General features: G+C 39.2%; 1 protein-coding gene across 1 annotated transcript in view; it reads left to right on the top strand.

Moving 5' to 3' along the window:
* LOC146696499 (zinc finger matrin-type protein 4-like) overlaps positions 1-11,379 on the top strand; it is a 157,210-nt gene extending 145,831 nt beyond the window's left edge. The window contains exon 7 of the mRNA XM_085474619.1: positions 7,990-11,379. Coding sequence (XP_085330745.1) covers positions 7,990-8,017 — 28 coding nt within the window. The 3' untranslated portion in view covers positions 8,018-11,379. The remainder of the gene's footprint in view (positions 1-7,989) is intronic.
* Positions 11,380-13,724: the final 2,345 nt, after the last annotated feature.

The raw sequence follows: 13,724 nt of genomic DNA, 5'->3' as shown, positions 1-13,724 counted from the left end.
GCTGTGCGTGTGAATGTTAATTAAAGTGCTTAGGCATAGATAAAAGCACAGCATGGATACGTGTTACTGTGTGAAGTTTAGGGAGCACTTTGAGTCCTCGCATAGAGTAAAAAGGCACTGAACATACAGCAGTCCATTTACCCGTTAACTGAATTAAACAAACACAAATCTGTTTAAAACTATTTTTTTCTGCTGTATCAGATCAAATGTAACATGACTTAATGTAAGAAGAAATAATTTAGAATGCTTTGAAAGAGAACACTGACTTTGAATGACATAATTTTGTTTTTTGTCTTGGGATCGTTGAAGAAAGGGAGATTCTACCTAATACTGAATCTAATTAACATGGGGTTGTAAAGCATTTGACTCAGTATAGACTTATACATATGAAACCCTCAGATATATAAAGCACCATTGTGCTGAGAAACAATTCTGTTGTCAGAATAAAAAAAGAAAGATCCCTCTGCCCTCCATTCCCCCTCCCTTCTTTCATTGGTCTTAAGGTGTTCAGTTCTGTTTGTTTCCTTTTTCCCCATTTTTGGCTTCCTGCCTGTTTCTTTCTCTCTCTTTCACTTTGGAGATGCTCTTATATTCCACTATGCCTTTTCATTTTAATATCACACCATCCCACTCTGCATTTCCATGATAATGAGTGGAGAGACAGAAATATCTCCCCATGTTTGACTCACATTGTGAAAATTATTCAGCGTTAAAATAAGGTTCCCTAGTGTGCTAATTCTTTCATTAATGTGTGAAAATTTATATTTTTACATAAAATGTGATACTTTTCTTTTAGCCACATACACACAATTTTTCATAAAGGGTAGATTTACATGGCTGCCAATAACAGTCAAATACGTGAATGCAAATTAGCCTGTTTATTTTTGGATTTCCATGGAGATTTAATGATGGGTTAAGGCGCAAGTGTTTTTTTTATCACATACGCTGGAGACCTACCTGAAACCAAGCAGAGTAATGAAATGTGTGACATTCAGCGATGGAAATGTGGCATAAAAATTGTGATTGGCCCTTAGAATTTAAAAAGCATTGGCTCACTTCATCAGGGTAAATTTACCATGAACTCAGGAGTTAATTCAAATGATTTCGGGGGAATTGCATATCCCGATGGCTTTGTCTTGAGCACAGCGATTCTTTGTAATTAGTAATTACAGGAGTGTCAGGACAATAAACAACCAGAATCTCCAAAAGTTGATTCTGTTCATCTGGACGTAGCATTTTGTGGGAGAAACGTTTCGTCACTCATCCAAGTGACTTCTTCAGTCTCAGCTGCCTGCAGGTTTCCCCAACCTTATAAACAGTACATTTGCATAATGTACGAACCCAGCCCACTGAAGGAACAATGGGCTGGGAGGTCAGTTCCTTAATCTTAATTATGCAAATTCTCATGACCATTGATCAACAACCACTGACCAAAACCCACTGATCAAAGCCCACTGATCAATGGCCATGAGTCCCATTCACAGACAGTTGGGGAATGGCTGCAATCACAGCATTGTAAGATGGCGAAAGATGTACCCTAAGGCCCCCTCCTCGATTCAGAGATGGTCTTTCCCATTTCACGTAAATGGCCTCCTTGACTCCGCGCTCAAACCAGCGTTCCTCCCTGTCCAGGATGTGTACATCCTCATCATTGAAAGAGTGTCCACTGGCCTGTAGGTGTGAATAGACTGCAGAGTCCTGGCCTGACGAGGTAGCTCTTCTGTGTTGGGCCATCCGCTTCGCCAGAGGTTGTTTGGTTTCCCCGGTGTATAAATCCTGGCAATCCGGACAGCATACACTACGTTACTCTGTTTGTGTCGGGGGACCCGATCCTTGGGGTGGACCAATTTTTGGCGCAGCGTGTTTTGGGGTTTAAAAGCTACAGAGACCCGGTGTTTAGAAAAAATGCGTCTCAACTGCTCCGATACTCCTGACACATATGGAATCACTACAGGTTTTCGCTTGGGCAGCGGTTGTCCTTCTCTCCTGGATCAGCTTTCTTTAGGTGCCTTTCCAGCTTTGACAAAAGTCCAGCTGGGAAAACCACATTTACTCAGGGCCTTCTTGATGTGATGTCCTCCTGCCTCCCTGGCCACTGTGTCAGTGGGGATGGTGTTCGCTCTGTGTTATAGCGTCCTAATGACACCCAGTTTGTGCTCCAGTGGATGATGAGAGTCAAACCTTAAATACTGATCCGTATGCGTAGGTTTATGGTACACGTCAGCTTTTAGATGTCCCCCATTACTGATGGAAATCTCACAGTCTAAGAAGGCTAACCTGCCCCTTTTCATATCCTCCCTGGTGAATTTGATGTGTCGGTCCACCAAGTTAATGTGATCCGTGAATTGTGGTACATACAGAGATTTCATTTTCACCCAGGGTTCATCCACATATGTGAACCAATGGCTTGGTGGTGTTCCAGGGTAAGATAGCAAGGACCTCCCAGCCCATTGTTCCTTCAGTGGGCTGGTTTCAGTCATTATGCAAATGTACTGTTTATAAGATTGGGGAAACCTGCAATCAGCTGAGACTGAAGAAGTCACTTGGATGAGTGACGAAACGTTTCTCCCACAAAACGCTACGTCCAGATGAACAGAATCAACTTTTGGAGATTTGCTTACCTGATTGATTGAGCATGCATCAAGACGTAAACAACCAGAACTTTTTCTGTAAAATGTACAGACCAAAGTGGGCTGTATGTGGCACATAATGTAAAATGAGCCTGACTTCTCTGCTTAAGAAAGTCAAATAATTCAAAGTGATTGCTTATTTAATCGGCACAACAGTTTAAATCAATCAGCCTTTTAGGATGTTAAACCTCTGCCATTAGAATAGAGGAGTGTTTGTTGCTGAATATGGGCAGATATTCCATCAGAAATGATAAATGTTTATTATGAATCATTCATTTCTATCAGTTTTACATTAGATAGAATCACATGTGCTTTTCTTAAAAAAGCAAGGACATTTCTGAGCAACTGAGTGACCAAACTGTCCTTCTTTTTCTACCCAAATACTTGGTGTACGAGGAAGAGGGTTACAAGATCTGTTTGTTAAGAAAGGTTCAGGGTAGTAAGTCAAAACACTTTCTGTGTCGAGGTATAAGTCTGAAGCATTGGTGCATTCTGCCACGTTGAGCTTACCAGTGAAATAAGCACAACAGTTTGTTTTGTGTAGTTGTTTTTGTCTTTGCAAGACAAACACAGCAGGATGCTCTTTTTGCAGAGCAGACTGTGATTACTCTGCTTAGTTCGACTAAGGACAACATGCAATTCCCATTGCACTGACAGAGAAAAAGCCATTTGATTACGTGCAACAAACAACAGAAGCGATGCTAACTGCCAGTCTGTCATGTTCCTGCTCACAATTGTGCAGTTATTGTGTGTCCCCACTGGGGCAAATTGCACGATGCCTCTGAATTTTTTTCCCCATCTGCTCTATCAAACCATGGGCACACTTGTTTGTGCTGTCTGAGGGACAGGCAGCCTTTGGTGTGTCGTGACTGAGTCTTTATTGTGTTGACCGATTGAACCTGGGAGTACATCAGTCCTGCTAATCGAGGAGACGTCAGGAAAGCAACTCTGTAATGATAAAGCGATAAGATGAGGCCATCTGTTGGTCTGGGTTGCTGGACCAATGCAGAAAAAGCTTGAAGTCACCTATTCAATCACACAACGATTGTGATTACTTGGCAACTTTTTGACACTGGATGTCAAGAGAAAGAAAAACGATTTCATTGAGTGCATGGAACAAAAAGGAGCAGAATGGTAGACAGGACCAGATCTCTACCTTTTCGATTCTGCAAATCAACTTATTGCTGATATATACTTATCTGATTTTTCAATCAACTGCAATAGCTTTAAGAATTTCCTCCAGGGAACCATGCATCATTAGTCTCTAAAACGGTGCTTAAACTAACCACTTGTATAAACTGAGTCCTGAAACTTATCTGCAGCAGATTATACTTTCAAAAGTTCAAAAGGAATGTTCTCCAGATGTCTCACATTGCACAAGTACAGAAACATGGCTGTTGAAAGTGTGCATCAGTCATTGACGGTAGTTTGAAAGACATGCAGATTTGTGCAAATTTCAGGGACTGAGCCACAGAAAAAATAAGAATATTTTCTGACCTGACACACTGAACTAGAAAGTTAAGAATATTGTAAATCAAGGTCAGCTTTCTTTCAGAAAACCTACATTTCTTTACAGTTATTGTATCTCCATTCCAGATTTTTCAAAGGCAAATATTTTAAAAGAAATAATGCTAAATAATTTATTCTTTAAAAACAAACCACCTGGCCTAATCCTTATGAGGATCTATTTTAAATCATGTTTCATGTTATATGTTTACGTTTACAAAGAAATTACATTTCCATTGAAACATAATTTCAGTTCAAAGTATAAAGTCAGGTGTTCCTGCTGCCTGGTCTTAGGTTTGTTTTTCATTATGTATCACTGAGCTTTCTATCAGCTAAAATGTCTCGGTCTGTCTCTGTCAATTAAATCTTTGGCATGCAAACAATAACTCATTCATGCAGAGGTGTTAGATCCCCTTGACTGCCTTTGGCCCTAGGCCTTGACACATGCAGGCCCTCAGGAAACTGGACATACATTTTAGGCCATGCTGTCATGTTTTGAACTGCATTCAATTCATTGAATCAGGGTCTACAAAAAACCTCCAGTCTTATTGAGGATTAGGTGAGTTCACTCCACCCAACCCACTGAAAACTCCTAGAGGACTTTGTGGAGTGGAAGACTGGCAGGTGCATTGGCTAAATTAAAGTGGATGAGTGTACCCCAGTCTCTTGTGGTGAACAGACAGCTGAGCTTGAAACCAAAGCCATTCATTTGTTTTTACATTCCCTCCCTCAACTATGGTGACAAGCTCTGGATAGTGACTGAAAGAATAAGGTTGCAGTCTTGGTAGTGCAGGCGTCTTGATTCAAACCCAACTATGGCCTTTCTCCACAAAGAACATCAGCGTCTGTTTTGTCCTTTCTTCCTCCTCTCACCCCTAATCGGTCACGGGAGATAGCAGCCCCTCCCTGAGCCTGGTTCTGCGGAACTTTTTTAAAATGATTTTTTTCCTTCCCACTTTCAGCAAGTGCTTGCTCAGAGGAGGTCATCTATGTGGAGAATAGCCTGTGGGTTCATTCCTGATTCAAACTTGACCATGGTTGTAGATAAAGTGCTTCAAATGCATTGAGTAAACAGCTGTATGGCTGTATTTTTTAACTGGTTGATCTATGATCCCACCCTCACCTATGGCCATACATGCATGTAGTGGATGTTCCTCTTCTTCTGTGGGAGCTTGTCTTGGAAAAGCTCCGTAGTTTAGGACAGGTTATAGTCCTCTTCCACATAACAAGTAGCAAGTTGAAGTGGTTGTGATTTGGATGCCTCATGCACACCTCCTAGATTAAGTCTTGTGGATATGTCCTACTGGTAGGAACTGTGACAGGACAAGGGGCAGAAAGATGGATGAATGAAGTGATTATTAACTGGCATAAAAATCAGAAGGCTACAGACACTTTGGTTATTCTTCTGTCATTTCAGCACACCAAGTTTCTGCATGTAGAACGTACTATACAAAACTGCAATGTGACAAGAGATTCATTAACCTTAATTTGATTCACATCTGTTTTCTTTTCTTTACTATTTAATGAGAGACATGATTGACTGCAAATACAAGTTGATTACCAAAACCTTTTTAGAATATTTTTTTTCTTCAAATCTTTGCTGCATACTGAGCTGTCATATTTTTCATAATACAAAACCGGCAACATTATTTTGAACAATAACTACCATTATGTCTCAGCAGTTGTGCAGTCATCTCTGGCATTTTAAAACTTCACAATATCAAAACAAACAAAAAAAAAAACCCAAGAGAAAAAGAGCTGTGTGTGCAGGTTCAACTTTACAATGTGTGAACGGATTAATTTATGTGTTTAATTCTCCCGTTGCCCCCGATGGCCACTCTGGCACTGGTGTCTCTCTATTTCATTTTGAACAGACCGAATTAATGTTTACTTAGAACACTGGAGGGCCACGCCACAAAAACATGAATGAAGTTTTGTATTTGTAATAAAATAGTCAAACAGAAACTACTATACATCCTGGGATGCTCTGAGGATGGCAGCTGAGGTATGGTTGTATGTTGTGCACAGCAGTTTAAATTTAAATATGTGTGTGGAACTACACACTCATATTGTTTTTGTACAGCATGTGCAGGATTGATGGAGATTCAACACGATATATAAAGGAAAACTGAGGCTGAAGGCGACAGAACATGACAAGAAACACAAGCAGCCAGATTCTCTCATCTGTTTGGAGCATTAAAAGATCTAAAAACTTATTAACTGGATAAGAACAAGTTGGTGTTTTTTTCAGCAGTATTAGTTTAAAAAATAGGAAGAAAACAAACAGGTAAAGCCTCTGCATATCAATTTAAATGATAATCTACATCTACATCCAATAATCTACATCCAAATAACACCTTTATTCTTTTCCTGTATTCTTTTTTCTATTTATTCTGTTCTATTTATTTTAAAATTTCAGCTGAAGAGGAGAAAACACAAACAAAATCTTTTTTTTTTTGCCCTGTCAGAATATATAACAAACCAAACCCTGCATGGTTTCCATAAACCAATTATTCATATTTACTCTTTTCAATTCAAAACTTTTGCAAAATTCAACAGGAAGCCTAAAACTTTTGAAAGATTTTTGGTTTGTCTTTTGATATATATATATACACTGGTCACTTTGCTAGGCACGCCATATACCTGCTCATTAACATAAATTTCTAAGTAGCCAACCACATGGCAGAAGCCCAATGCATTTAGACTTCCTGCTGAAATTTGAGCATCAGAATGGGGAACAAAGCTAGTCTTAAATTTCAGAGACTTCCCACACAACCACTTTTCGGCTTTACAGAGAATAATTAAAAAAAAAGAAAGAAAGAAAGAAAATATCCAGTGAGCTCATTTCTCTGGTTGAAAATGTGTTTTTGATAAAAGAGGAGAATGGCTGGACTGGTTTGAAGTGAAAATGTTATGGTGTGGAGATAGGTGCTGGGTGGAACCCACACACACGTGCAGTCAGGGTGAGCTTGAATTGAAAAACTACTAAACTGCATAGCAACAGGGAAATGGGGAGGAGTTTTCTTTTACGGAGAGAAAGATGCCTGATTGGAGGAGACAGAAACTGGAGCAAACACTATCTATGGAAAGCCAAGTCTGAGGCTTCTCGCCAAATTTTTAACCAATCATATTCATGTGATATTTCTATGCTATTATTAAAACTTTATTCCCTGAGGAGTGGCACCCTTTCTCTGTCAGGACAGCTGGACAGAGAGAGGTCCGCAGTGCTGTAACTGGAACCTTCGACCATTTAATAAACTTCATTATAAATAAAATTCATCTTTGAGTTTGTTCATCCTCTCTCAGAAAACAAACGCGACAACAGTAACTCCGATAATCACTCATTAGAGCCAAAGTATGTAGAAGAGCATCTCTGAAAAAGAAGAAGAGCTTGAAGACTGAATAACTCCAATTTCTACCTATTTATCATATCTTGGTGGTATATGTCATTCCAAGCTCTGCAGTGTGGAAGATGTTGATTTTTTTTCAGTCCAGCAACACACGCAGTTCTCAAAGTTGGACATTAAATGACTGGAAAAAACATTAGCTCGTCTGTTGAGTCTCAATTTCTTCTGCGACATCTGCAAGGCAGGGTCAGACCCAGGACTAGCAAAGTGGACCTAATAGTGTCCAGTGAGAGTAAGCTTTGACATCGTTTTCTTATCCATTGTGAAACTGATGAGTTTCTTGACATTTTTATGATTCTTAACTGGTGTAAATCAATGGCGACAGCAGCCAGCACCAAAATGTTTCTTTTCCTTTATTTTGCCATGTGCTGCATAAACTGTGTATACAATATCTGAAGTGTATCACTGATGAATCTTTTCCGTCTCTTTCTGTTTTTCTCCAACAGTCTGAAGAATCAGATATGTGTCCAGTGAGCGTGGGATGCCGATTAAAAACAAAAAAACAAAAAAAAAACTACTACTGGATTGATGTCAGACAAGCTGTGTTCAGCTTGCCCTGCTTTTTCTGCCTCCGCCATGCTTTTCGCTCCTCTCAAAACTATTTCAATTTCTCTCCTCATCTCTCCATTTCCATCTCTCTCTGGCTTTTTACTCTGTCTGTTTTGGATTTTTTTTTTTCTAACACTAGAACTGCATCAGCTCCCTCACCTTTCAATATAAAGTGCAGTTCCTGCACATTGTTAGCCACTCCCAAACCATAAACCTTCACACTGCGGCTGTATTCTCTGCTTGCTTTTTTTTTTTTCCTTTTTCTTGTTTTTAATTATTTGTTTTTTCAGTCCACTGACCATCTGAGAATATTAAAGTGGATCTGATACGCAGCAGCCTTTCTAACATGCATGGACTGAATTTAGCTTTATTTTTCACATGTTAAGTACTGTAAGTGGAATTAAGAATATAAGGGTTTGTTTGCGTTTGCTCAGTTTTAATGTAACACATGCATAGTGTCTAACATTGTTAAATCATTGCCCTAAATTATGTAAGGTAACAGTGTAATTTAGTGCATACATTCTGGACCTAAATCCCCTTGTAGCTTTTAAGGGGTTAATGGCAATAATGACACTAGTAGAAGTCTAACAATAAGTTGCATTGGTATTGTCTTCTATTGGCCATACTGAAGACTAAATTGCTCTTTTTTCTTGGGTTTTGGTTGTGCTGTAAGAAGACCACCAGAACTGGTGAGATTTGTCTGCATCTACACAGGATTACAAGTTTCAAATAGAAGCTTTCAACACTTTTAATTTGCCAGTACTGGGACCATGGTAAGAACTTTGCTTTCACCATGTTAATTGCTGTGATCTGGGAACAACTAACATCACTGTAAAGCAATCAAGTGGGGTAAGAAACTGTCAAACAATCAGACAAGTCAGAAAAAGTTAGCCAAACTTTGCTAAAGGAGAAACAAAGAAGGATTTCCCAAACTCTATCCATGTACCCCAGCATCATCCCAAGCAAAGCAGCACAGATATTTTTCTCCTCGGGTCCTCCAGGATACTTAGCTCATCTGCCCCAAGTTCTCCACCCAGTTAGCTTCGTTTCAGCATGAAAGGATTTGCGTTGCAAGCTCTTGAGGTGGGAGTATTCTTCTGCAGACATACAAAGAAAAGAGCGCTATTACCAGTTGATTCCATTGGTACCAAATCATTTGCATAAACTAGACTTAGAAACAGGAACTGTCTAACTAAAAGAACTCTTTGATGTCTGGAGCACCCTTGTCCTACAGCTTTGCATCATGGGAAGTGAAGGGCTGCCTCAAAGAATTTCTAGAACATTCCAAAAGACTGAAAGTCACACATACACTCAATCTTTTCCATGTATAAGGCCATCCAGACATTATTACCACACTGGTTGTGCCATTGTAATCCGACATCTTCAGCTAACTCTGGGCTTCAAGTTGAGCTACTCTAACTGTCTGGTTGTTTGGGTTTCATGTTTCTTGCCCCTGTAGAAATTTGTCTTTGTTTTAAAGCAGTCCCAGATGACTTCAATAATATAAAGTTATCTGTTATCATCATTGACAGAAACGATGTCAAAATCAAACAAAAAATTACATTAAAGTTGTTTTTAAGGTGTGAAAAAAGTTCTGGGATTGGGCCTGATATATATAATACACATGCATATGTTTGCGTGCGTTAAAACCTTACCTGATTTCAATTTGGATCAGTTCAAGATCATCTTTTTAGGTTCAGACAGCTTCCAGCGCAGCTATTTTTAGATCCCTCTCTGGAAGTTCTGTTCTGACCATTTACATTTACAAACTTTCACAATGGACCACCTTCAAATTATGTTTGGAAGTGACATAAATTTCAAAGCCTAATGGTAGGTGATGATCGAGACCAGAAGCATGGTTGTTGTTACTCATTCACTGGATTTTGCACCATGACAAAGTGAGACTGTCAACACCATGCTCCTGTGGGATCTGAGGGAGAACACTGACAGAAAATTACCTGTCTTGTGCCACCATACTGTAATTATCTGTCATGTTTGGCCACACAAACACACTGCGCTGGGAGAGCCAGTGGAAATTACAGAGGCACAAGTAGTGGTAGACAAAATGCGACTTCCACAGACTGATTTGAAAAGCTGATCTTGAATTTTTCAGGTATGGTTTAAATTGGGAAAAGTTTTTAATTTTTCTAGGCCTCGTCCAGGAAGTTGTTGATCACACCTGTTACAAAGAACAGCTAGGTTTCTCTTGGTTATAAAAAGATGTCACCAGACATGATCTCTACCGCACGTTGAAAAGAGAGACTTTGTTTTGTTTTAAATTGCTGTCCAATGCAGCATATACAGTCTATTATATATAGTCAGTGTTTCAAAAAATATATATTTCCTTTCATTTCAGTATGGTCTTCATCTCAGGGAGGTGTAACTGGATGCTTTTGTGAAATTTAACAATGCTGTTGAGAGCTGAACATTCAAATGTACTGAATCCATTCCACCATAGAGACTTGTAGAATGTGTTGGTAGATGAGGTAGAAAGGACTGAAGTATAACTGTAATGGTTTCACAGTATTTGATATTGATGTGAAGTGTTTTAAAGGGTAATTCAGCTTTACATATATAGACAGTATATATATTATTCAAAGCTTATGTAGCATTCTTCTTTCTTACATGTCATGTCAAGAAATTAAAGATGTTGACTTAAAAGCCAGTATTGTATAAATGAGCACTATGAGGAAAACTATAGATGAGTAATATATCACTGTTGTGGACCAGATTAAGTTGTAATTGCTATCTGTTTACAATGTAAGAGATTTTATCTACTATCGTTTTCAGTGCTGTGTCAACTGCAGACCTGTGTTTGATTAACATGTAGCTTTGACTGTGTCGTTAAAGCGTTTAATTTTTCAGCCCTCTAAGGTTATCGACAGCTGAAATCACTTAAATATGGAGCTGGAGATTTGTACTGTGGAGGAAAAGAAAAAGATTATCATCTCGATTTGAAAAGTGGAAGAATTGTCGCTGGCTGATGTCAGAGCCGCCAGCTGATGTGTGAGATGCCACCGCCAACGACATTATGAATAATTTCTAGAAATGTGTTTTTTAAATATTGCAAATAAGACATGCACGTATGATTTGTTATTGCAACGAGGGAAAAAAATGAATTGCATTGCTCAGCCTGAGTAATAACGTCTCTGTCCAGGCGTTGCTTTGAATCAGTCATTTCTCCTTCATCACAGGATGTCCTTTGCTCATACACCCCCTAGTCCTGTTGTGCTCTGGGTTATGTGCTTTATTGTGTCTGAGAAACGAATAAAAGACACTTGCAATGATTTCTTCTGTAAGTTGTTTTCTGTTTATTTTATTGTGTTGCTTTTTCATCTTATTTTTAATAATTATAAAAAATCCTATCAGAACACATTAAACTTTTAAGGTAGTGAGTCAGTAGTGTAGAACCACAGTTACCAGTGACAACTTGAAGTAATCGTATTCTGTGTGACTATGAGTCTTTCACATTGTTGAGGAGGACTTATGGCGCACTTTTATTTTGGTCATTTCATTTCATTGATATTTGTCGGCATTTTTTGTGCACAGCTCTCTTAAAACTAGACTATGTAAAATCACATCACTCTGTAGAGTGCAGATTGGTGTTAAGGAATTCTGTTATTTTTACTCCTAGTTCAAGTGCATAATCCTAGCTGTGGTGGCCACTGTAGGACTTTTCTCCATAACAGCTGGTTTGTTTCTACTACTTTTTGCGAATAAAAAGATGGTCACATCTTTTGCTTTCACTTTTTAGCTTCTTGGATGATAAAACATATTTAGCTCAATGTAACGTGAATGCCTATGAGTTCTTTTCTTCTCTGCCTTTGATGTACTATGTGTACGACTAGACTATAACCACATATATACAATGTGATTAGGTGGAGTGTCCATCTCTGCACCACGGTGGGTTTAACAAACGGTGCTCGCGCTTATGAGTTTTTCAGTGGATTAATTCCAATAAAAATGCATAAGGTCGTTAGAAGACATGATTACACACTAATAAATGTATGTTTCCGAGTACAATATTTTATTTTATACTAAATAAAATTACTTACTCTATGATTTTGCAGTTTCTCTGAGCATTTCACCTAACTTTGGGGTGAATTTGATAGGATATCCACTCCTGGCAGGATTGCTTTCTAATCCTTAACACACACCTGAACCTCAGACAAACAAACTGACAAAATGTATGTTTTTATCAATTATTGTATTATTATTACTATTAAAAGATTAGTAGTAGTATTAGTAATAGTATTGTTGCGTCAAACATCAATTAATCAAGTGCATTTGATTAACATGACCTGGTTGTTTCTTATCCTCGCAATTTTGACATATGGTAAAGTATATTTAGGTGTTCACAGAAATGCATAGAACCCTTTGTTTTTCACATGACTGTATAATCTCTTTGACTGACAAGCTATCATAATCACAATGTTTTTATCCCAATAAAGAACTAGAGTGTCATAATAAAGAGAATTATAATTTTCCTTTATGATTCAAAATGCCTATAGACCCACCTCGGTTGACCAGAAATACCCTTTATGTTACTAAATACCTAAATAGGATATACAGTGGGGCAAAAAAGTATTTAGTCAGCCACCGGTTGTGCAAGTTCCCCCACTTAAAATGATGACAGAGGTCAGTAATTTGCACCAGAGGTACACTTCAACTGTGAGAGACAGAATGTGAAAAAAAATCCACGAATTCACATGGTAGGATTTGTAAAGAATTTATTCGTAAATTAGGGTGGAAAATAAGTATTTGGTCACCTCAAACAAGGAAAATCTCTGGCTCTCACAGACCTGTAACGTCTTCTGTAAGAAGCTTTTCTGTCCCCCACTCGTTACCTGTATGAATGGCACCTGTTTGAACTCATCATCTGTATAAAAGACACCTGTCCACAGCCTCAAACAGTCAGACTCCAAACTCCGCCATGGCCAAGACCAAAGAGCTTTCGAAGGACACCAGGAAAAGTATTGTAGACCTGCACCAGACTGGGAAGAGTGAATCTACAATAGGCAAGCAGCTTGGTGTGAAAAAATCAACCGTGGGAGCAATCATCAGAAAATGGAAGACATACAAGACCACTGATAATCTCCCTCGATCTGGGGCTCCACGCAAGATCTCATCCCGTGGGGTCAAAATGATCATGAGAACGGTGAGCAAAGATCCCAGAACCACACGGGGGGACCTGGTGAATGACCTGCAGAGAGCTGGGACCAAAGTAACAAAGGTCACCATCAGTAACACACTACAACGGCAGGGAATCAAATCCCGCAGTGCCAGACGTGTTCCGCTGCTGAAGCCAGTGCATGTCCAGGCCCGTCTGAAGTTTGCCAGAGAGCACATGGATGATACAGCAGAGGATTGGGAGAATGTCATGTGGTCAGATGAAACCAAAGTAGAACTTTTTGGTATAAACTCAACTCGTCGTGTTTGGAGGAAGAAGAATACTGAGTTGCATCCCAAGAACACCATACCTACTGTGAAGCATGGGGGTGGAAACATCATGCTATGGGGCTGTTTTTCTGCCAAGGGGACAGGACGACTGATCCGTGTTAAGGACAGAATGAATGGGGCCATGTATCGTGAGATTTTGAGCCAAAACCTCCTTCCATCAGTGAGAACTTTG

The sequence above is a fragment of the Copadichromis virginalis genome, linkage group LG12 (genome assembly GCF_057382275.1).
Source record: "Copadichromis virginalis isolate Kocher_CV1m ecotype Utaka linkage group LG12, C_Virginalis_male_GT1.1, whole genome shotgun sequence".
In the NCBI taxonomy this organism is placed as follows: Eukaryota; Metazoa; Chordata; class Actinopteri; order Cichliformes; family Cichlidae; genus Copadichromis; species Copadichromis virginalis.
The sequence above is the reverse complement of the archived record's forward strand: the minus strand, read 5'-3'. Positions and strand labels throughout refer to the sequence as shown.